At 38.1% G+C, this 25,644-nt stretch overlaps 1 protein-coding gene across 11 annotated transcripts in view; it reads right to left on the bottom strand.

The window, feature by feature from the left end:
• Positions 1-25,644, bottom strand: part of AHI1 (Abelson helper integration site 1) — a 215,666-nt gene that overhangs the window by 25,402 nt on the left and 164,620 nt on the right. For 10 of the 11 annotated variants that reach the window (XM_059941146.1, XM_059941137.1, XM_059941140.1 and 7 more), the window contains one exon: positions 6,984-7,033. In XM_059941146.1, the coding sequence (XP_059797129.1) occupies positions 6,984-7,033 (50 nt within the window). The remainder of the gene's footprint in view (positions 1-6,983; positions 7,034-25,644) is intronic. The other variant, XM_059941147.1, reaches the window with a different exon arrangement.

Raw genomic sequence — 25,644 nt, 5'->3', positions numbered from 1 at the left:
GGACTTAAATGCTATCTTACATCTTTGGCTTTCCCTGATCACTGTGGGAAAATCAGACCGTGTGATCCTCTCCACCTTTTCTTTCTCATAATGTACATATGATCTAACAGAAAGCTACCCTGAAAAATACAACATCTGGACTTTTGCTTGCATCCAAGATGAAGTGACAGGGACCAGATTTACTGCTCACCTAAAACAACCAAAAAAATTGGGCAAAACATATGAAATAATTTTCAAGACATTGAATCATAGGCAACAAAGGAAAGTGATACCCAAGAAATGGAAAATAAATGAGATGAGCCCTATGACTGCGCAGCTTACTGCCTTGAGAGCTTCCAGGCCACAGCACAGGGGGATGGAAACTGTGTAGAGCCTGGCGGACTCCCTGAGTGAGTGCTAGGAGTCTGAGGAGACCAGGTAGGCTATAGTTCACAGACTACCAGAGAGGAGACAGCTTCATAGTGAGAGAACTTGGAGACCTGCAAAGGTTCTCCTCAAGTATTCAGCAGAGTACAGGTGAGAATATACAGCTGAGGAAATTTCCCGAGGCCAGGGACAGTACCTATTCCCATCAGCCAGGATGGAAAACCTCACAACTCAGAACGCATTGGGTAGAATACGCAAAAGGGATTTGTATCAGTAGTGAGGAATAATTAGCCCTAGACTAAACACGGTTCGAGTCCCACCTAACAAATCTAGAAAAAGAAGCACAAATTAAACCCCAAAGAAGCAAAAATAAAGATCAGAGTGGAAATCAATGAAACAAAATAAATAAACAATAAAGAGAAATCAACGAAACAAAGCTGTTCTTTTCAATAAAATTGATAAACCATTTGCCAGGCTGACTGAGGAAAACAGAGTAAAGAAATAAATTATCAACACTAGGAATTAAAGAGGCAACATTATTACAGATTCTTTCAATATTAAAAAGATAATGAGGGGATATTATGAACAACTTTATGTCAGTGAATTCAACCACTTGGATGAAATGGACAAGTTCCTTGAAAGATACAAATTATCAATGCCTATATAAGAAGAAATAGATAACCTTAATAGCTCCACTTCTATTAAACAAATTGAACTTGTAGTTAAAAAATCTTCCATAAAAGAATACTCCAGGCCCAGATAGCTTTACTGGTGAGTCTACACAACATCTGAAGAAGAAATAGAGTGACATCAGTAAAAATGGTAGTGTAAGGACTTCTGAAAAATTTCTCCTCCAAATAAGCTATGAGAAAACTGGCAAGCATGGTTAGAATCAACTTTTTTAGATTCTGGAAATTAGCCAATAGCTTGTAGTAACCCAGAGAATGTTTATTCAAGAAGAATGGTTGACACTTGGTAAGAACAGTGAGCTTTGTGGCATTTTAACTTACCTTATCCCATCCCCACTGTCTGGCTCTGTGGGTACCTTGAAAAGAAGAGCCTGTGTTTATGGTGAAAGCCAGCAAACTGGCAGCCACTGGAAGAAGCAGAACAGGGCTGGAGCTCTTTCAAAGCCTCATTCCCAAGGAATTGTCATTATCTGACCTGTTTGGTGGTTTCCTGGAAGACACCACTTGTAAGGCTGTCTGCATTTGACTTATCTTAGAGCTTGCCTTTTCCCTGGGAGGCAATTACAATTAACTTCAGGGCTGCCTGAGTGGTGGATAACAGTAGGCAAACAACAGACTAACTAAAAGCTTTAAAGGAAAAGCTGGGGGAATAAGCTGTCCATGAGGGTTTTGAAAAGCTCAGACTTAGTCCTGGGGGTCTAGAAGGTCTTACACATGTGTAGGGCTGTGTGCATGCACAGGAAAGACCTGAGAAGGCCTTAAGCCCTCACCGCTGGCTGACCTTAACGCTCTATGCCAACAGGAAGTGAAGGCTAAGACAGAGGTGTCAACTGACTGGCTGGGTGTTGAAGGTGTGCACAGCACACACAGAGCCCCTACCTGGCAAGACTGGGGGACCTACTGGTTCCAGGTGTTCAAGGAAATCGGTTTCCAATTATTAGCTGATCACTAATATAACTGAGCAAAGACTCCTGTGGACAAACACATTACAACTAAAGAATTAAAGAATTTGTTCAGAGAAGTTAACAAACAACAAACAACTACAATAAGTAGCAACAACAACAAACCCTGGGGAGGGGGAAGAATCTAATTTCCAAAGCTGTCACATTTTATCATTCAAAATATCCAGTTTTCAATAAAAGGTTACAAGACATGCAAAGAAACAAGAAAGTATGCACCATACAAGGGAAAAAGCAATCAACTGAAACGGTCGCTTAGGAAGCCCAGACATCAGACTTTCTAGACAAAGACTTGAAATCCACTATTATAAATACATTCAAAGAACTCAAGAAAACCATACTTAAAGAACTAACAGAAAGTTTGGGAACAACATCTCATCAAATAGAGAATATCAATAAATAAATAGAAATTACAAAAGGAAAAAGTAATATCATATCCTCACAGACTCTTCCAGAAAACTGAAGAGGAGGGAATTCTTCTTAACGCATTCCATGAAGCCAGCTTACTCTGATAGCAAAACCAGACTAAGACAGTACAAGAAAATAAAACTATAGACCCATATTTCTCTTGAACAAAATACAAACAACTCTAAATAAAATTTTAGCAAATCAAGTCCACCAATTTATAAAAAGGATAACACACCATGACTAAGTGGGGTTTATTCAAAGAATGAAAAGTTGGTTTAACGTTTGAAAACCAATGTAATTTACCATATTAGCACATTTAAAAAGAAAAATCATATGATTATCTTAGTAGGTGCAGAAAAAGCATCTGACAAAAATCCAACATCCATTCCTGATACAAACTCTCAGCAAACTAGGAAATGAAGGAATAAAGTGCATTTATTAAAAAACCTATGATGATATACTTAGTGGTGAAAGACTTAATGCTTTCCCACTCACTTCCCTTCAGGACAAAAGAAGATAAGAATATATACTCTCATCATTTCTATTCAACATTGTACTGGAGGTTCTAGCCAGTGCAATAAGGAGGGAGGGAGGAAAGGCATCCAGATTGGGAAAGAAGAAGCTAAACTGGCTTTTATATGTATGACTATCTATATAGAAAACCTGGTGAAGTCTACCAAAAAGTTATTAAAACTAACAAGATAGTTTAGTAAGGTAGCATGATACAAGATCAACATACAACAATTAGTAGTATTCCCATAAATTAGCAACAAACAATTGCAAATTGAAATTGAAAAATAATACCATTTAACAATGAGATATGCAGGAATCAATCAGCCAAATATGTGCAGGACTTATACGTTGAAAACTAACAATCAGTGTTGAGAGAAATTAAAGAAGGCCTAAATAAATGGAGAAATATTTCATGTTAATGAGTCAGATGACTGAAAGTCGACATGTCAGTTCTCCCCAAACTTATCTTTGGATTCAAGGTAATACAAATTGGGATTCCAGAAGCCTATGTTGTAGAAACTGAAAAACTTATTCTAAATTGATGAGGACATACAAAGGACCCTGAATAGTTAAACCGACTTTAAAAAAGGACAAGACTGGAGGACCAATAATACCTGATTCCAAGACATATTATAAAACTACAGTAATCAAGACCATGTGTTACTGGTGTAAAGACAGAAGTAGATCAATGGATTAGAATATGTCCAGAAACAGACCTACCCTTATAATGACAAATGATTTTCAATGAAGGTGCAAAGACCATTCAGTTGAGGCACGGCTGTTTTATCAACAAATGATGCTAGAACAACTGGATATCCAAATGCAAACAAAACAAAACAGAATCCTCTGATCCAAACCTCACATCATATACAAAAATTAACACAAACAGATCATAGACTTAAATATGAAACCAATTTGAATTATAAAACTTTTACAAGAAAACATAGGAGAAAACCTTTGTAACTTTGGCAAAGGTTTCTTAGATACTATACTAAAGCATGATATATAAAAGAAAAAAATTGACAAATTGGACTTCATCAAAATAAAAAAAAGTTTGCTTTTCAAAAGCTACTGTTAAAAGAATGAAAAGGCATAACAGAGATCGGGAGAAAATATCCGCAAATCATGTATCTGATAAAGAACATATTTAGAATATATAAGGAACTCTGTGATGTCACACACCTGACAATGGATAATTTTGATATCAGAAAGGGCAGGGAATGGGAGGAGGAGAAAAAGGCTGAAAAGTGAATAATCAAAAGAAGAAATAAAAAAAAAAGTTGCAAGTAGTAGGGTATTTTAGGGGAAAAAGGTAAACTAATTTCTTCTCATGAAAAGAAGAAGAAACTGAAGAAGTCTGGAATAGGATTATTATAAAGATGGAAAAATATATAGTGGAGGAGAGATCGGATACTTGGAGTTAACACTTATGGCTGCACTACATTAAGAAGAGATTGCATTCATTCATTCATTCAGTTCACATATGAATGTTCACAAATAAAGGCCTTTAATATTATTGACCATCTGAATTAACTTCTCTCTGACCAAACCTGTTAATGAAATAAAGCATTCTATGTTTAAAAAAAAACCCCAACAAACTCAAGATAAAATATATTAGTAACTAGGGAACACTAATACTAATTATGGATTATAACATATTTGTAGAAGCTTCATTACAAACTCTGACTTGGGCAGCAGATCATAACATCATAGGGGCATGAGATACAAAAGGTAAAAGTTTAAGACTTTCAAGAAAATGCTTTTAAATTAACCTATAAAAGTTTCTTCTTGGTATCTTTTTAAGATAAGAGAGTGTAGCTTTATTAAAATGTGTAAAAATTGTTTGCACAGAAGTGATTGACATTTCTGAAAAAAAATTAAAAAGTATAAATGAGACAAGAAATTCAAGTGGAAAGTGGTGAGAGGCAGTCCTATGCGGCTCATTTACAAAGTTTGGTCAACCAACTAATGAGCAGATGTTAGTAACTGAATGGCAAGGCTGCAAAGAAACAAAAAAATTAGCCTCTATCCATTTACTTGGGTACAATGGACTCATTTCAGTAAATTAGAGAAATAAAGAAATGACATACTGGGCTATAGTATTTCCACCTTCAACTTGCCTACAGTTCTTAAGTCATGAGAAATGTATCTTAATTCATCCTTACTTCTAAGAAATTATGAGTACAGGGAAAGCCCAAAGGCTTTAGATGAACTTGAGCATTTAGACATATCTGAACTTCTCATGAAAATTTATTTTCAGAAGCTTCTTAAGTGCTCTATGTTCAAAAAGAGAAGCCAAGCTACCCTGACAGCCTTAGAAACAAGCTGGGATGGTTTTTGAGGCTTTTTTGAATTTTAATCTGGAGAGCATTGTGTGGATCTCTCTGTCACCTGAAAATACATATCCAAAGTAGTCAGAGTGACTACAGAACCTTTCATTCACATATTAGATAAAAGTTCTAAAAAATTTTATAAAAATGTTCATAGAGAGGACTGTTCCCATAATGTATTAAAATATGGTCATTTTTGGTTGTTGAAACAGAGTTTGTCCTCACTGACCCAGCGTATTTTTTACATGGGTGATCTGTCATTGAATATATTCCTCAGAGTCAGTTATTATATGATCAACTATTACGCAAAATTTCAATTGTTCAGAGATGGGAACTGAAAACATACCTGGCAGATATAACAAAAACACAAAACTGAAAGACCTGGGATGTGTATTTGTGTCGTGTGACAGGCAGAGAGAAAGCATGGAAAGAACAGCAGATTGGGAAACACAGGATCTGTGTTCTGTTACTGGGTCTGCCTCTTACTACCTCCCTCAGATCATGTTTCTCCACATGCAAAAGAGGGGTCAGAGCAATGGTCTGCAGGGAAATGGGGAGACTCAAATGTGATAATGTGAGTGGCTGTGCTCTGATGTAATACAGGGCTATATATAATCATATAATCATCAATATAATTTTATCTCTCAAAAAGAAAGATATTTTAAACTTACAACAAAATGGTATCTTACCAAGGAGCCCAATAACACTGAATATAGTATAAAAAACAAACACACACACACCCCGGTAGTCTGAGAATCAGGAGACTTAGGTCTTGCTTGGTTCAAGCGCTGACATAAATGTGCCTTGTGACATTTGCACAAGGTCTTTCCTCTTAGTTTTCCTGAATGTAAAACAGAGGGAATGTAGAATTTCTAAGGGATCTTCTAGGTCATGATTCTGTGACTCTTAAATACCATTTAAAAATTCTGTTTGTCTTTCATCTGTAGAATGAAATATTATAAAATAATGCACGGTTTGATCTGATAATTCCTGTAAATTAGAGTGTCATTTAAATCAGAATTTCTGAACTGGAAGAGACATATTCTTCAAAATGTCAAAGTGCATAGCAGGGTTAACGAATAAATATTGGTTGGCCCAAAAGTTCATTCGGGTTTTTCTGTAAGATGTTATGGAAACCCCCGAACTTTTTGGCCAACCCAATATTTTCCTGAAGGACATTCAGCAGGGATTCTCTGTGTGCACATGTGTGTAGGCATGCACCCAACGTGGGGAAAGTGGCGGTGGGATGGGAGGGCATAGCAGACACCTGAGCTGTTCAAGGTTGTTACACTCATGTGATAGTTTGCTAGTGACGTGTGAATATGAAGTCAGGGCTTCAAATTACGTACAAAATGATCTGCAATGATAAAAATTGAGAAGTGCTTTGCAAAGGTTTTTGGTATTTTTTTTTTTTTGAGGTAAGAGAGAGATTTTCTATTTATGTTATCAAGTAATATAGCAAGTATCAAAAAAATACAAAAACTTCCTAGAGATCTTTTAAAATAAATACTTCAAAAATTGCTCATTTACATTAGGCATTTCTAAGACATATACAATGATAATGTTCTGGGTATTAGCTTTTTTTCTTTAATGCCTCGAAATAGGCATTTCATAATTTTTTTAGTGTGGTGTTATGAAGAGGGAAATGGAGAAATTGTCCTTAAAAAAAACAACAACTATTTATCACTGCAAATTATTTAGGAGGAAAAGCTGCTTACTGTGTCATAGACTCTGAGCCCGGTCTGAAATCCTGGGACTTGAATGACTGCTGTGAAAGAAGAACAAAGAGTAAATCACAAATCACAGAAGACAACACAGGCAATATTCACATGCTGAAAACCCACCAACTGGATGAATGAGGAGAGAGCATGCCTGTTCTGAACACAAGTGTCTATCAGCATGTCTATCACAAGTGTCTGTCTATTCACTCCCATGGAAAACCAAGGAAACAGCTCTCCAGATTGGTTAAGCGCTCTTCGTAAATAAAGTGAGCTTTCAGGTGTGTGGCAAAAAGAATCAGTTGTGAGTCAGCCTAAATTAATTCAGTAATACTATGTTATATTACTTAAGTTCTGAATTTACCTTTCAACACTGCATCTTTCCTTTGTAATCTTGTCAGTACACTGTATTTTCATGGTGTTACTCACTGAACTATGTGTAAAATTTTGAATCTGCAAGCTCTTTAAATCTTTAAATCTGCAAGCTCTTTAAATCTTAATCTGCAAGCTCTTTTGAATCTACAAAATTTGCTTAGTATATCTGTTTTATTAATGGCACCTCCATGAGAAAATCAAATAAGCACTTTCAGTGGTGCCAGATTATACTCTGAGTGTTAGATAGTTCCTCTAGAGTTTGAACATTAATTCCAAGTGAAAGGATACTGTGGAAAATGGTGGTTGATATAAGACAGTAGTTTAGAAATCAACTTAATCTTGCTATAAGACAGACTTGCAAATTTTTTTTTTTACAGATAATTACATGTTATGGAAAGGATCTACTTAAAATTCACATAGAAAATATAAATCACTACTACGTTAAAGTTTTGAATTACATACAAATGAAAGAGATATACCATATCTACCTAATTAAAGTTTTAAAACCCCAGAAAACAAAAAACCAAAATGAAATGAAAGACAAGGAGTACAACTGTCTCTTTCAGTCTTAACTTCTTTGAGTAACTACTGCTTTCCCAGTCTTATCTCTACTGAAACTTGTTTTGCCTTTCTGGATTTCCTCCTTCACAATCAGATTTCAGCAAGATTTGGCACTGAGTCCCTTTAAACAAGTATTACTTTTCTTATCATAAAGATTTCAAGAGGATTTTGTACTTTTCTGGACCATAATTATGTAATATTATTGCTGGCTATATAGCTTTAAATCAAGCATGTAATGAAAACAAGAGTTAAAGGGCAAGGAGACTTAGTGGCAAAACCTGAACGTTGTAGTAAGTGAGGCTATTTCAAAGAACAACAAAAGAACCAATCTTGGATTTTTCTCGACTATTTGAAGATGATCTGACTCAGTTAAAATGTGTTTGGGGAAAAAAGTACAAACACACAGAAAATTTAAATTCAAGGACTAACGCAGACTGCAGAATAGTCTACCTGCCCTCAAGCCCATAGAGCAGAAGAAAACCGTCAAAACCTCTCAGAAAGCATCAACTGTAACTGAATTTCTTCAGTTTTTTTCCCCAGACTTATGAAATAAATTCCAAACACAGCCATCAGATTAAAGGTCAGATGCTTCTTTTACATGGTCTAAGTATTACTTCTCTCTCTTTGCCCAAGGCAAGAGCAACACCTTACCTTAAATACATGTATTATACAGTCGGCCCTTAGTATCCAAGGGGGATTCGTTCCAGGACACTCCCACCTGCACAGATACCAAAATCTGCAGATGCTAAAGTACCTCATATAATGGTGTAGTATTTGTATATAACCTAACAACCTCCTGTATACTTTAAATCATCTCTAGATTACTTATAATACCTAATATGATGTAAACGCTATGCAAATAGTTGTAAATACAATGTAAATGTTATGCAAATAGTTGCCAGCATGGCAAATTCAAGTTTTGCTTTTTGAAACTTTCTGGAATTTTTTTTCCAAATAATTTCGATCCATGTTTGGTTGACTCTTTAGATGCGTAGCCCGTGGATAAAGAAGGCCAACTGTATATGAAATGTTGTAAAACTACTGGATTAGAAAAACCCAACATAATGGCTCTAATCAGAATATAAGTCTACTCCAGAGGTTTAGGGAAGGGAAGTCAGACTGAATTATACATCACTGTTACGTCAGTGTTACTTTTCCTTGCTTGTTGTGACCCTGACAAATGAGTAACAACATATTACTATGTGCAGGTCTTACCAAACCTGCTTCTAATAGTCTTTTCATATGAAATGGGTGCTGTGATGTCCTCAGAAAGTCTGTCTTAAGCAGGTTAAACATGGTTCCTGCCCTGTTTCCTACTGTATTACTGCATTACTGTAGCGGGCATATCCAAGTCCTTTTTCATGATGCAAAGGTTGGCTTAACCTATGTTCAAATCCTATGAATCACAAATTAGTAGGAGATCCACATTACAAAGTCTTGACACTGATCTGTAAAAGGACACTTATTTCTTTAGGACCAATACTTCACTTCTCAACACCTTTACTCACTCATTCCTTGGTCTCAGCAGCAGCGCGCCATATGGGTATGGAGGCAGAAGGAGGGGGAAGAAGGAAGTGTCTCTGTGAGCTGTTTTGTTTCACTTTATCTTTAAACAAAAAAGCCCAAGGCTATGAGACAATCAGCCCATAAGCACCCTCACCCCCCCATCAAGGCCAAGGAGCATGATTGCCCTTCTTTCCCTCTTGTCCACACACACCTCTCAGCTGTTTTGTGACTTCATTTCCTCTTCATGGATACCCTTGATTTGGAGAGGAGGGGATGAAGAGAGGAAGATGAGCAAAGCAAAGGAGATGAATGAAAGGATCAGAATCTGGAGACTCTTGCTTCCCAAACCCTCACAACTTCGTAGTGATGCTTTTAAGTTTAGATGCAGTGAGACAAACATGAAAGGAATGATTAATGGAATGATTTTCAGTGCCTCCAGTGATTACACGGAGATTTACCAAGAAGAAACAACTCATAAATAACTTTGTAAAAGAGAAATGGGCCATGCAAACAACTCCCCCAAATATTTCTATAAACTTGAAGAATGAATGTAAAATTAAGTAAATGTTCAATCTATGTTTGTTGCAGTAGCACACCAGCTTTAAATAAGGCAAATTTGTGATATAGTAGAGCTCTATTTTTAAAGCTATTTATATACCTCCTGATATCTACCTTTTCCAAAGAATTAATATCTGCAATTTTTTTATACCCACTTTGTAGGAATTTTTATTGAAAAGAAAAAAACCCCAACAACGAGGGCTGTTGGTTAAATTCTAATCTTGGTTCTGTCATTAACTCTCTATGTGGCCTGAGTAAGCCACTTAACTTCTCTTGAGGTCTGTTTTTCTTACTTGAAAATGTACAGGAGGTGCTCAGAATAAAAGCATGAACTATCATAGCACTATTCTTATATTTTACAGATGAGGAAACGGAGGCCCAGAGTCACCAAGATTACAGAAGTAGCCTGAAGGTTACTGTTTTTCAAACTGATTTAAAAGCAAAACTCGTTTTCAATACAATTTTGTTTGAAAGCCTCACATACAAACACTGAAAAGTAGAATTTCTCTAGGTGAAGCTAGGTTTGGTGGTCTGGCAAACCTGACCTCCCCAGACCTACCCTACAGAGCCCTGAGGAACAGGGCTCTACAGAGGAGAGAGTTTACAAACCACTCGACCAGATAAGCTCTTTCAGGTTTTCTCTGTTGCTAAAATTATGTTTCTGGGAGCATAATTTTATGACTTTAAATATTCATACAAGTTTGCTGTTGATTCTTTGATTTTAGAATTTATTGTTGATTATTTGAGTTGTATTTGACGCTAAATCCTCCAATTATGCTTTTCCTTAAGGACAAAATATTCCTCTGCATTAAGATGCAGTTTCTATAAGTATATTAAAACAAAAAGTAAAGGCCTTCATCTTGATTCATGATTTGTAGTTTGGGATACTAATTATGCCAATTAAAAATGACAACAACCATAAATACTTAACGGAAAGCCACTCTAGGGGCAAGGCACCGTGCTACACGCCCTGGAGATACAAAGCTAAGTAGGCTCCAAGAGCTTATACTCTAACAGGGAAAGGCATGGAGACAACCAACAAAGCAGAGGGAGATCCACATTATGATAAAGGAAAAAAAATGTGCAGATATAAAGGAACAGAAGTCTTGAATTGCAACTGGAGGCTTTTGAGAAGGATTCTCAGAAGAGGGAGCATTTAGCTGTCTCCTAAGGGATAAACTGAATTTCTGATAGTTGGCGTAGCACAAAAACTATATAGCTAGAGAAAACGGGGTAAGCAGAGGTTTGAGGTTTTGCCTCTGCAGGGCAGCATACACGGGAGGGTGATTTGGGAGATGAGGAAAAGTAGGTCAGAACTTCTGTTCAATCTCTGAGGGATGAGAGCTAGATTAAAACTTAAGAGATTTGGACTTCAAAGACAAATATAGCATCAGCTAAGATTTCTGAGCTGGTAAATCACGACTTGATTTCTATTTTAGGAAGGTACCTCTGGTAGGCAGGTAAACGGTGCAGTAAAGACTGGAGAATGGGAGCGTGGAGACCTCCACAGGTAGGGGCTGGGGGACTGGTTCCAGCAATATCCTTCCCAGGCTCCTCCCCCTCAGTGCACTCTTTTAAAAAAACTGGTGCTCCTTAAGCCTTCTACCCTTTAGTTCTGTACACTCCTCTGTTCCCATGGATTCGACAGGTATGTTTATGCTAAAGACTTCCAAATCAATACCCAGAACCTGGATCTCCAGTTTTCTTCAAAATGATTTGGCAATCGTTAGTTTTCAGCAAATCTTGTAAATATGGCAGTTTTTCTGAAAATACACTTGGAACCATCCATCTTCATCAGAACTACCTCGCAAGCCTGAGTTCTCAGCAAATCTCTCCCGAGCCCCCTGGCTGCCGCACAGGCACTACACACAGCGCATCTTACGCTGAAGGGCCCTTCTGCTTTTACACACTGATGGTCACATTACAAACCTAGGTTGCTCCTTTTCCTTCACATGGATTTCCTCACCAAACCCTACTTTCTCATTACGGCTGGCTCGGATTGCTGCAACCGCCTCTCCGGGTCTTATTTCACTGCTTTTTTTCTTTTTCCCCCCTTCTCGGAGCTTACAGAATGAGCTTTTGAAACAACTGATTTGATCATGCCATCCATCCTCCATGTTTTAAATCCTCCAATGGCTCCCCAGTGTCTCCAGGATCAAATCCAGCTCCTTCACATGCCATACAAGGATCTTCTTGATCCCGTCTCCTCGTTCAGGTTCAGCTTTCTCTCTTTTTAACTTTGCAGCCTAGGCTCCAGCCATGATGAAATATTTGTGGTGGCCTGTGTGCCATGCCTTCATATTTGTTCAGTCTGCCTGGAAAGCTCTTCCTCCCATAAAACTCAATCTAGAAATCAACCCCTCTGGAAAGCCTTTCCTGACTTCATTAAGCTTGGGTCAGGGGGCCACTTCTATTTGCTCCCTTGCATTTCATATAGAACTCTACCAAAACAGACTTTTATGCTGTAAAACCCCCGATATTTGACTGTTCTTTCAAGAGAGAACTCCTTAAAGGTGAAGGTAGATGATGATTCCATAACACACTGGAGTAGAGAAGAAGAAAATTGGGTTTTTAAAAATGGATTTGGTTTTGGGCACACTGGACCAGAGACTCCAGAATGACACCTTCGTGAATGTGGAAATTTCTAGTAGGCGGTTAGAAATACACTTGGGGAATTCAGAACAGGAGCCGAAGTTACGTATGTAGAATTTGATACATCTGAAATACCAAAGTAATATTTGAAATGATAGGGGTAGAGGATAATCCAGAAAAAAGTGCTAGAGAAAAATAAAAAACATGCAGCATGTATCTTGGAGAAGGCTTGTATTACAGTGGCAGCAAAGCCAGAGAATGAGAGAGAAACAGGAGAGGTAAGCGCACTGTTACAAACATTAAGGAAACAGAAAAAAGCAGAGGTGTTAATGACCCAGAAAGCTGGCATATGGAGGATTTTTTCACATGGTCTGTAAACTGCTGGAAACAGTCCCTCCCTCCATCGTGTGCTTTATCCCTTATCCCTTCCCCTGTGACCAGCTGGTTTTTCAGTTTCTCTGATGAGCACTTCTAGCTACTTGAGGGTTTCTGCACAAGCTGTTTCTAATGCCTCAAACGTATCCTCCTGCCCCCCACCCCCTTACAAAAACTAACCCATCCACTTCTCACCACAAGGCCTCACAGCTACCCTTCACTGTCCTTTCACTGCTTATGTTTTAGTTTTATGACTCATTAATTACAGTTACTTTCTCTCATTAGGCTGTAAGTTCTGTAAGTGGAGGGACTATTTCTGTTTAATTCACCATTACACCGTCCAGACAACATTCTACCACAGTGCCTGGAAAAACAGCAGGCATTCAATATATATGTGTTAAATGAATAAACTACAAAGACACCAAAGGGGTAGAGGAGTGAGGATGCAGGTCATTGGCTGAGTTAGGCTAGAAGAATGTGGGAGGGGAAAATGACCAAAAATACAAGTGGAGAGGTTGGCCATAGAAAGGAGGGCACTTCTTTCTATGATCTGAAAGCAGCTGGAGAAGGAAGGGGAAGTAACAGAAACACAGAGAAAGCAGGGAGACAAAGTCAGCCTGGAGTAAGAGGTTAGGTGGAACTTACTGTGAGCAGGCACTGTAAAGCATGGGGTAGGGAGTCAGTCAGGAAGAACAAAAAGATGATCAAGACCACGGGTCTCACTGAGGCTGGGAACCACAAGTATGACACAGAGACAACCACCACAATTCTGTGCTTTTCTTTAGCAGTGATGAAATTCCAGAGTAGAAGTGAGAGAAATGGACAACTGGTTTACCCCCAGGCCTGGGGACTGGTAAGACCTGTATGCCAAGTCACACCAAGTGCCATATGTATATGACATCAAACTGGTAAATAAGTGCTGCGTCCATGCATTTATTTCCTGGTGATCTAAGTGAGCTGGTTTGGGGAGAGTGAAAACTGATAGCAGATAACCAAGAAGGCAGGAAACATCAGAATGCCACACCTCCCTCTTTTTAAAAAAAATTTCTGCAAACTAAAGAATCATTTGGGTCACCCACTGCCTCTTTTGGGACTGGACTATTCCCTAGTGATGGGCAATAAGGGAAGGAAACTGGAGAGACCGAAGGAGACGTGGCAATTTTACCAAGTCCATTGCAGTCCTCTGTGCACTGTTGACCATCTGCCCGTGAGCAACACCATCCCTGCTCACATTTGACAGGGTCAGGTCTGATTTGGAAGATTAATACATACCTCAGTACAGCTGCTCCTATTTGTTTGCCTGATCCTTCCTTCATTCAATAAACATTTACTGAATACCTGCTTTGTGCCGGATGCTGGGAATTCAATTTTAAACGAGACACAGTCTCTGCCTTAAAGAAGTTATGGCCCTTTTATTCCATCCAAAGACAAAGAAAGGAACAGAAGAAAAAAGTCATATGCATGAGCCATGCTAGGAATAGTAGGTTACACTTTTGATCCAATTTCTTATGCCTGACTTTTTCCTTCTTCATCTTTATTATAAAGACTTACAGGTTTTATAAAACGACTGTGTACTTTCAATACAGTTTCAAAATACAGCTAATCCTCATTATTTGTGGATTCCCTATTTGCAAATTTGCCTACTCACTAAAATTTACTTGTAACCCCCAAATCAACGCGTGTGGTGCTGTCACAGTTGAATACATGCACTGGCGCAGAGTGGTGAAACATTTGAGCTGCCCAATGCACACGTTCCCAGCTGAGGGAGGAACGTTAGCACCTCCTAATGCCTTGCAATGTTTCTCATGCTCCGTCTTACCGTTTCAGCTCTCATACAGTAAACAAGTGTCCTTTTTATGATCTATTTAGTGCCATGTTTTTCACATTTTTGTGCTCTTTGTTGGTGATTTTGCTGTTTAAAATGGTCCCTAAGCATAGTGTTGCAGTGTTGTCTAGTGTGACTAAGTACAAGAGGGCTGAGGTGCCCCACAGATAAAGTATGTGTACTAGTTAAGCTTTGTTTAGGTGCAAGTGACAGTGCATGAGTTCAATTTTAATGACTCAACTATATTAAATTAAGTGTCTTTAGACAGACATACACATAAAACAAGGTTATGTATTGATTGGTTGATGGAAATCTTGTGACCAGAGGCTCTCAAGAACCTAATCCTGCATTTCCTCTAGGAGCACTGGTTTAGAATTCACTAATTCAGTGTTCACGGTGAATTTATAGAACATAATTGCTGTAAATGACTAAAATTGACTGTGTATTTTTAGGCATGGCTTCTGTGCATCCACCAAATTACTATTTTACTGTTCTTAGTTGCTACCTTTCCTAATCTTATTCCTTGACAAATCTATGAAGTTTTGGGGAGCTCTGTCTCAATCAAATTGTAATCATTCATAGAGAATATCCTACACGTCCAGTACTAAGGTGGGAACTTTGGGGGGAATATGACTGTTGGAAAGTTGATTCCTGTTGGTTTCACATGGCTGTGTGTAATGGCTTATAGACTCATATTTAGTCAGGTCAATTGGAAGTTTATAGCCTGAGATCAAAGGGCCTGAAGTAGATATGTTATTCCTTTGATGAGGCTGGAAGAACATTCTCTAGCAAAATTCCATAACTCTGTGTCTACAAAGGAGCTTTCAAAAATATAAAGGAGTATCTCCCAAAGAGTAGCACGTTTAGGGTAGAGTCTAGGCACTGGTATTTTCACACAAGTGCCCAAGGTGATTCTAAGGCCTAGCTGTTTGAGAACTCCTACTCTGGCATATAACAAACCAATAATCTGTGGGGGTTGGAGAGCTCAGGACTGATTCCTGATCTGTTTGTGTGAAGCTGACTTCGCTTAGTAGCCGGTAAGCATGGATTATTGTGATCCCTGTCAACTCCTCCCATTCTTGCCTTCTCCCCTTCCTCTGGTTTGAATCTCAATTCTTACCAGCACTATCCATCAAGGATTTCAAATTCCTTCCCAACAAACAACATTAAACAGACACAGTAACTCTCAGGCTCATAATTTATTGAGGGCAAATATATGTACAGGAGAGGTTCAAGATGGCAGAGGAGTAAGATGTGGAGATCACCTTCCTCCCCAAAAATACATCAAAAATACATCTACATGTGGAAAAGCTCCTACAGAACACCTACTGAACACTGGCAGAAGACCTCAGACTTCCCAAAAGGCAAGAAACTCCCAACGTACCTGGCCATGTGGCTGACAGAGTCTTGGTGCTCCAGCCAGGTGTCAGGCCTGAACCTCTGAGGTGGGAGAGCCGAGCTCAGGACATTGGTCCACCAGAGACCACACGGCCCCACGTAATATCACATGGCGAAAGCTCTCTCACAGATTTCCATCTCAACGCACTAAGACCCAGCTCCACTCAACGACCAGCAAGCTACAGTGCTGGACACCTTATGCCAAACAACTAGCAAGACAGGAACACAATGCCACCCATTAGCAGAGAGGCTGCCTAAAATCATAATAAGGTCACAGCCACCCCAAAACACACCACCGGACGTGGTCCTGCCCACCAGAAAGACAAGATCCAGCCTCATCCACCAGAACACAGGTACCAGTCCCCTCCACCAGGAAGCCTACACAACCCACTGAACCAACCTTAGTCACTGGGGGCAGACACCAAAAACAACGGGAACTACGAACCTGCAGCCTGCAGAAAGGAGACCCTAAACACAGTAAGTTAGGAAAAATGAGAAGACAGAGAAATACACAGCAGGTGAAGGAGCAAGGTAAAAACCCACCAGACCAAACAAATGAAGAGGAAATAGGCAGTCTACCGGAAAAACGATTTCAGAGTAATGATAGTAAAGATGATCTAAAACCTTGCAAATAGAATGGAGAAAATACAAGAAATGTTTAACAGGGACCTAGAAGAACTAAAGAGCAAATAAACAATGATGAACAACACAATAAATGAAATTAAAAATTCTCTAGAAGGAATCCATAGCAGAATAACTGAGGCACAAGAATGGATAAATGACCAGGTAGATAAAACAGTGGAAATAACTACTGCAGAGCAGAATAAAGAAAAAAGAATGAAAAGAACTGAGGACAGTCTCAGAGACCTCTGGGACAACATTAAATGCACCAACATTCGAATTATAGGGGTTCCAGAAGAAGAAGAGATAAAAAAAGGGACTGAGAAAATATTTGAAGAGATTATAGTTGAAAACTTCACCTAATATGGGAAAGGAAATAGTAAATCAAGCCCAGGAAGCACAGAGAGTCCCATACAGGATAAATCCAAGGAAAAACACACCAAGACACATATTAATAAAACTATCAAAAATTAAATACAAAGAAAAAATATTAAAAACAGCAAGGGAAAAGCAACAACTAACATACAAGGGAATCCCCATAAGGTTAACAGCTGATCTTTCAGCAGAAACTCTGCAAGCCAGAAGGGAGTGGCAGGACATATTTTAAGTGATGAAAGGCAAAAACCTACAACCAAGATTACTCTACACAACAAGGATCTTATTCAGATTCAACGGAGAAATTAAAACCTTTACAGACAAGCAAAAGCTAAGAGAATTCAGCACCACCAAACCAGCTTTACAACAAATGCTAAAGGAACTTCTCTAGGCAGGAAACACAAGAGAAGGAAAAGACCTACAATAACAAAGCCAAAACAATTAAGAAAATGGTAATAGGAACATACATATCGATAATTACCTTAAATATAAATGGTGTAAATGCTCCAACCAAAAGACACAGACTGGCTGATTGGATACAAAAACAAGACCCATATATATGCTGTCTACAAGAGACCCACTTCAGAACGAACTAGGGACACATAAAGACAAAGTGAGGGCATGGAAAAAGATATTCCATGCAAATGGAAATCAAAAGAAAGCTGGAGTAGCAATTCTCATAACAGACAAAACAGACTTTAAAATAAAGACTATTACAAGAGACAGAGAAGGACACTACATAATGATCAAGGGATCAATCCAAGAAGAAGGTATAACAATTGTAAACATTTATGCACCCAACACAGGAGCACCTCAATACATAAGGCAAATACTAACAGCCGTAAAAGGGGAAATCGACAGTAACACAATCATAGTAGGGGACTTTAACACCCCACTTTCACCAATGGACAGATCATCCAAAATGAAAATAAATAAGGAAACACAAGCTTTAAATGATACATTAAACAAGATGGACTTAATTGATATTTAAAGGACATTCCATCCAAAAACAACAGAATACACATTCTTCTCAAGTGCTCATGGAACATTCTCCAGGATAGATCATATCTTGGGTCACAAATCAAGCCTTGGTAAATTTAAGAAAACTGAAATTGTATCAAATATCTTTTCTAACCACAACGCTATGAGACTAGATATCAATTACAGGAAAAAATCTGTAAGAAATACAAACACATGGAGGCTAAACAACACACTGCTTAATAACCAAGAGATCACTGAAGAAATCAAAGAGGAAATCAAAACTACTGAGAAACAAATGACAATGAAAACACGAAGACCCAGAACCTATGAGATGCAGCAAAAGCAGTTTTAAGAGGGAAGTTTATAGCAATACAATCCTACCTCAAGAAACAAGAAACATCTCAAATAAACAACCTAACCTTACACCTAAAGCAATTAGAGAAAGAAGAACAAAAAACCCCTAAAATTAGCAGAAGGAAAGAAATCATAAAGATCAGATCAGAAATAAATGAAAAAGAAATGAAAGAAACGATAGCAAAGATCAATACAACTAAAAGCTGATTCTTTGAGAAGATAAACAAAATTGATAAACCATTAGCCAGACTCATCAAGAAAAAGAGGGAGAAGACTCAAATCAATAGAATTAGAAATGAGAAAGGAGAAGTAACAATCGACACTGCAGAAATACAAAGGATCATGAGAGATTACTACAAGCAATTATATGCCAATAAAATGGACAACCTGGAAGAAAAGGACAAACTCTTAGAAATGCACAACCGTCTGAGACTGAACCAGGAAGAACTAGAAAATATGAACAAACCAATCACAAGCACTGAAATTGAAAGTGTGATTAAAAATCTTCCAACAAACAAAAGCCCAGGACCAGATGGCTTCACAGGCGAATTCTATCAAACATTTAGAGAAGAGCTAACACCTATCCTTCTCTAAGTCTTCCAAAATATAGCAGAGAGAGGAACACTCCCAAACTCATTCTACGAGGTCACCATCACTCTGATACCAAAACCAGACAAAGATGTCACAAAGAAAGAAAACTCAGGCCAATATCACTGATGAACATAGAGGCAAAAATCCTCAACAAAATACTAGCAAACACAATCCAACAGCACATTAAAAGGATCATACATTATGATCAAGTGGGGTTTATCCCAGGAATGGAAGGATTCTTCAATATACGCAAATCAATCAACGTGATACACCATATTAACAAACTGAAGGAGAAAAAGCATATGATCATCTCAATAGATGCAGAGAAAGCTTTTGACAAAATTCAACACCCATTTATGATAAAAACCCTCCAGAGAGTAGGCATAGAGGCAACTTTCCTCAACATAATAAAGGCCATGAATGACAAACTCACAGTCAACATCATTCTCAATGGTGAAAAACTGAAACCATTTCCACTAAGATCAGGAACAAGACAAGGTTGCCCACTCTCACCACTGTTATTCAACATAGTTTTGGAAGTTTTAGCCACAGCAATCAGAGAAGAAAAAGAAATAAAAGGAATTCAAATTGGAAAAGAAGAAATAAAGCTGTCACTGTTTGCAGATGACATGATACTATACATAGAGAATCCTAAAGATGCTACCAGAAAACTACTAGAGGTAATCAATGAATTTGGTAAAGTAGCAGTATACAAAATTAATGCACAGAAATCTCTTGCATTCCTATACACTAATGATGAAAAATCTGAAAGTGAAATTAAGAAAACACTCCTATTTACCATTTCAACAAAAGAATAAAATACCTAGGAATAAACCTACCTAAGGAGACAAAAGACCTGTATGCAGAAAATTATAAGACACTGATGAAAGAAATTAAAGATGATATAAATAGATGGAGAGATATACCATGTTCTTAGATTGGAAGAATCAACATTGTGAAAATGACTCTACTACCCAAAGCAATCTACAGATTCAATGCAATCTCTATCAAACTACCACTGGCATTTTTCACAGAACTAGAACAAAAAATTTCACATTTTGTATGGAAACACAAAAGACCCCGAATAGCCAAGGAAATATTGAGAAAGAAAAACAGAGCTGGAGGAATCAGGCTCCCTGACTTCAGACTATACTGCAAAGCTACAGTAATCAAGCAGTATGGTACTGGCACAAAAACAGAAATATAGATCAAAGGAACAGGATAGAAAGCCCAGAGGTACACCCACACACATATGGTCACCTTATCTTTGATAAAGGAAGCAAGAATACACAGTGGAGAAAAGACAGTCTCCTCAATAAGTGGTGCTGGGAAAACTGGACAGCTACATGTAAACGAATGAAATTAGAACACTCCCTAACACCATACACAGAAATAAACTCAAAATGGAATGTAAGGCCAGACACCATCAAACTCTTAGAGGAAAACACAGGCAGAACACTCTATGACATAAATCACAGCAAGATCCTTTTTGACCCACCTCCTAGAGAAATGGAAATAAAAACACAAATAAACAAATGGGACCTAATGAAACTTAAAAGCTTTTGCACAGCAAAGGAAACCATAAACAAGACGAAAATACAACCCTCAGAATGGGACAAAATATTTGCAAATGAAGCAACTGACAAAGGATTAATCTCCAAAACTTACAAGCAGCTCAATATCAAAAAAACAAACAACCCAGTCCAAAAATGGGCAGAAGACCTAAACAGACATTTCTCCAAAAAAGATATACATATTGCCAGCAAACCCATGAAAGAATGCTCAACACCATTAATCATTAGAGAAATGCAAATCAAAACTACAATGAGGTACCATCTCACACCGGTCAGAATGGCCATCATCAAAAAATCTACAAACAATAAATGCTGGAGAGGGTGTGGAGAAAAGGGAACCCTCTTGCACTGTTGGTGGGAATGTAAATTGATACAGCCACTATGGAGAACAGTATGGCGGTTCCTTAAAAAACTAAAAATAGAACTACCATATGACCCCACAATCCCAGTACTGGGCATATACCCTGAGAAAACCATAATTCAAAAAGAGTCATGTACCAAAATGTTCACTGCAGTACTATTTACAATAGCCAGGACATGGAAGCAACCTAAGTGTCCATCGACAGATGAATGGATAAAGAAAATGTGGCATATATATACAATGGAATATTACTCAGCCATAAAAAGGAACGAAACTGAGTTATTTGTAGTGAGGTGGATGGACCTAGAGACTGTCGTTCAGAGTGAAGTCAGAAAGAGAAAAACAAATACCGTATGCTAACACATATATATGGAATCTAAAAAAACAAAAAAAACCCAAATGGTCATGAAGAACCTAGGGGCAAGACGGGAATAAAGATGCAGACCTACTAGAGAATGGACTTGAGGATATGGGGAGGGGGAAGGGTAAGCTGGGAGAAAGTGAGAGAGTGGCATGGACATATATACACTACCAAACGTAAAACAGATAGGTAGTGGGAAGCACCCGCATAGCACCTTGAGATCAGCTCGGTGCTTTGTGACCACCTAGAGGGGTGGGATAGGGAGGGTGGGTGGGACGGAGATGCAAGAGGGAAGAGATATGGGGACATATGTATATGTATAACTGATTCACTTTGTTATAAAGCAGAAACTAACACACCATTGTAAAGCAATTACACTCCAATAAAGATGTTAAAAAAAAAAAAAAAGCAAACAAAATACAGGGCTTCCCTGGTGGCGCAGTGGTTGAGAGTCTGCCTGCCGGTGCAGGGGACACGAGTTCGAGCCCCGGTCTGGGAAGATCCCACGTGCCGCGGAGCAACTGGGCCCGTGAACCACAATTACTGAGCCTGCACGTCTGGAGCCTCTGCTCCGCAACAAGAGTGGCCGTGATAGTGAGAGGCCTGCGCACCGCGATGAAGAGTGGCCCCCGCTCGCTGCAAATGGAAGAAGCCCTCGCACAGAAACGAAGACCCAACACAGCCAAAAATAAATAAATAAATAAATAATTAATTAAAGGTGCTTTTAAAAAAATACAATAAAACATGAAATTTTATTTCATAACTTAGATATTTGGGCATATAATTACTTTCATGATCAGTTTAAGTCATATAGTCTTCCATGTTTTATGTCTCTACAATAAAAAACCAAATCAAACTAAATCAACCAAAAAAAAAAAATGTGACCCATATACTAAGATTGTTCATATGGAAAAATTCAATTTGAAATGTAATTTAGACCTATGCCTGCCAGTGAGTTTAAGGACAGGGCAGTATGCCGCCTTCATGGTCTTGGCCCAGGCATGTTTTCTCCTGTGATCCTGGGAACGATATTGCTTTTCCAGTCAGTGACTCTGCAAGCAGGCAGGCATGGTCAAGACATTTTCTCACAAGGGAGATGCCAACCTTTGGAGGTCGATCAAACATTGTCTCTCCTTCGTGTGAGATACAGCAGTGGGTAAGAGGCTGCTGCTTAAACACACCCACAGAAATAGGGAAGCAGAAATAGGGGTAAAAGAAAGAAAAGACTCATTAAGTACAAAAAAGTTTAGTAAAAGAGTGATAAAAGCAAACCTGTTCCAGTATGTTCAGAGATCTTTCATTGTGCACATGGTTTATGAGGATAAAAGAGACATTCAAATAAAAAAAGATTCTTCCTTTTTTATGTCAACTGAAGGAGGACCATGTTAAAATCAGGGACCATTATGACCACATTATTGGGATTGCTAAGTAATAATAATAATAACATTAGCATACCGTTAATTTTCCATGGTCTATGTGAAGATTAGCATACAGCTAAGTTTCTTAAGCAAAGGAAATAAATGGTCGTCAGGAGATATCTAAATCTGATTAAGAGACATTTTAATCATATTCATCACATTGAGCCTCACATAGCTGGATACATCTTTACGTGAAGCTGTTGTTTTTAAGTAGGGTAGTCTGTAACTCCAACACCACTACTTATATACGTGCACGTAATGGGAAAATGAAAGCAAAGTTTCCTTAACAAGATCTTAAAATAAGAATTGTAATTTAAGGAAAAACACACATATTCATATGGGCATAAAATATTATATATTATATATATTTCTACTAAAATAGAGCAGTAGTTCTCAACTGTGGGGTGTGGGTGGGGTCCTTTTGGCCCCCAGGGGAAATTTGGCAATGTCTGGAAGACATTTTTGATTGTCACAACCGGAGAGGGTTAGTGCTTCTGGCATCTAGTGGGTAGAGGCCTGGGAGGCTGCTAAACATCCAACAATACACAACATATTCCCCCTCAACAAAGAATTATCAAGCCCCAAATGCCAATAGTGCCAAGTCTGAGAAACCCTGGAGTGCCTGACAAAACAAGAGGACAGCAGAGTTAGGGTATCAGAGAACTTATGAAGAAAGGTCATGCTGATTGTCAAGTCAGAAGACAGGGGGACTGATAACAATCAATTCTGCCACTACCTAAAGGGCAATTTATGACTAGGAATGACTGGTGGGAAGCTTTCCCAATAACATGCTTCACATTTTAGGTTTGTAATAGATCATAAGAGGGATGTTACTGATATTTAGGTTAACTTTTGCAAATATCATCATGGAGAGCAAACACTGCATTATTCTATCAAACGGCCCTTGAAGTCACTGTTGGAGAGAGTATGGGCCAAGGGGAACGTTGGTTTGACCCTGTACAGCATCACTTATTTTATACTTTCACGTATCTCATCGTTCAAAGATTAGAATCCAAACTTGCCTTCTCAGAGTCATGAAGGAGTCCTACAAATACTTATCAATGGTTTATTGAAACAGTTATCAAGTCTTTATTGAGAATTTATATTATTCTCTAAACTGAGTTTTCATGGAAGATTTGTGTAAGAAAATGAGACGTGATGGAGGATGGGCTCAGAGACTCAAACCAGCTGAATAATCAGAGGGTTGCTAAACTGGAAAACAACTTTGCCCTTATGTTATTCTGTACAAATCTTAAGTAATGCGAGTTAGGAAGACATCAAGAAAGTGAAACATTCCCCAAACCTAGCTTTGGGGTAGAGACTATGGGGGGATTATCTCACAGTCCCTTTATTTCAGAACCACTGGCAATGATCTAGGTCCTGCTCCCAGGAGAGATAAAGTGAGAAGACAAGCAGTTTGTGGGGTCTCACTCTGTTGAGGGTGAGAGGGTCCTGGAAACATGGAGGGGAATTGCCCAAAGTAGCAAGAAATGTAGCTGCGGGGGAAGAGACAAAGCACAGGCTGAGGTACACTTGGCATGGACAATGGCTGAGGCAACGGTGTAAGAGCAGAATGAGTAGTAAAACTCGTTACCAGACCTTTGATAGAGTCAAAACCTTATGGGTTCCTTGCAGGGCAGGAGAGATTCTGGAGGCTTTTAGAGTTCCTCCGTGTAGAATGTTTAGGGACTTTACTGTTGGGAGTGGAATCTGTGCGTGTGAGGTGACTCACACTGGCTTTGCTGTCATATCATCGGGGTCCCACTCACTCTCTAGACTAAAAGATAGTTTTCAAATGTAAATAACGTTTTTTTTTTTTTGAAATTAACATTTTTCCTCAAAATATTTATAAATTACTGAGCCAAATTATGGAGAAAAAAGAAATATGTATCAGTGTCGTCTGCACTGAGGGACACCAATAAGCACTTTAGCTTTAATTTACTTGTAAGTTAAAATATTGCCTTAGTTCTCTTCAGATAAAGAAAGAAAACTTCACATATGCCTGGAATTTTAAAGTGAATCCAAGCATATATTAATTTTTATCTATTTAACATAACAAATTAGAGATTAAATCAACTGTATTTTCTTTGATAAATGAATTACTAAAGTAAAAAATATATAAATTGATTTTATTCTTTAGCATTAGGAAGAAGGCAATAATAATTATGATTGTATTCAATGATTTAGTGCACATGAACTTTTTAGGTAGTTGGAAAATCTGCTACCACTGTCTATTATAAATTTACTGTTGGACTTAACACAGTAATAAAATCATATAATTCCTATGGTTAGGAATAATTCAGATGCACTCCTGGTACATGGAGAAGTAAATGGGAAAATTTTTTTTCTATATGAAGTGATTTTTGAAAATAGTGATATACAGCACAATTAATCCAGGCTTCAATAAACTGTCTACTTTTGGGATGAAGAGGGATAAATAAAAATTAGATGTTTTTTAGAATAAGGCAGACATATGCACACTGAAGGCAACTTATTCACTGCCTACTGTCTTCCTGATAGGTTGGCAGAATTATCAATGTAAAATTTTGTGTGCATGTGTTTGGCTGGAAGAGGAACTACAATGGAGTTATCTGATGCTTTGGGGTTCTCTGTTCTTGTTTTGGACTAGACAAGAAAACAGCTGTTTCTGAATACAACTGGAGTATGCAGTTTAGTTAGGAAGCCAGCTCTTTTGAATTAACCCAGCCTGCTCTTACTGACTTTATATGCTAAGCAAAATACTGAAAATAACTATAACACTTTTCTCAAATGAAGAGATGAGCTATAATGGATATTTTAATAACTATCTTGGAATAGAAAAACTAATAACTATTA

Source organism: Balaenoptera ricei, chromosome 12 (assembly GCF_028023285.1).
Source record: "Balaenoptera ricei isolate mBalRic1 chromosome 12, mBalRic1.hap2, whole genome shotgun sequence".
NCBI lineage: Eukaryota > Metazoa > Chordata > Mammalia > Artiodactyla > Balaenopteridae > Balaenoptera > Balaenoptera ricei.
The sequence above is the reverse complement of the archived record's forward strand: the minus strand, read 5'-3'. Positions and strand labels throughout refer to the sequence as shown.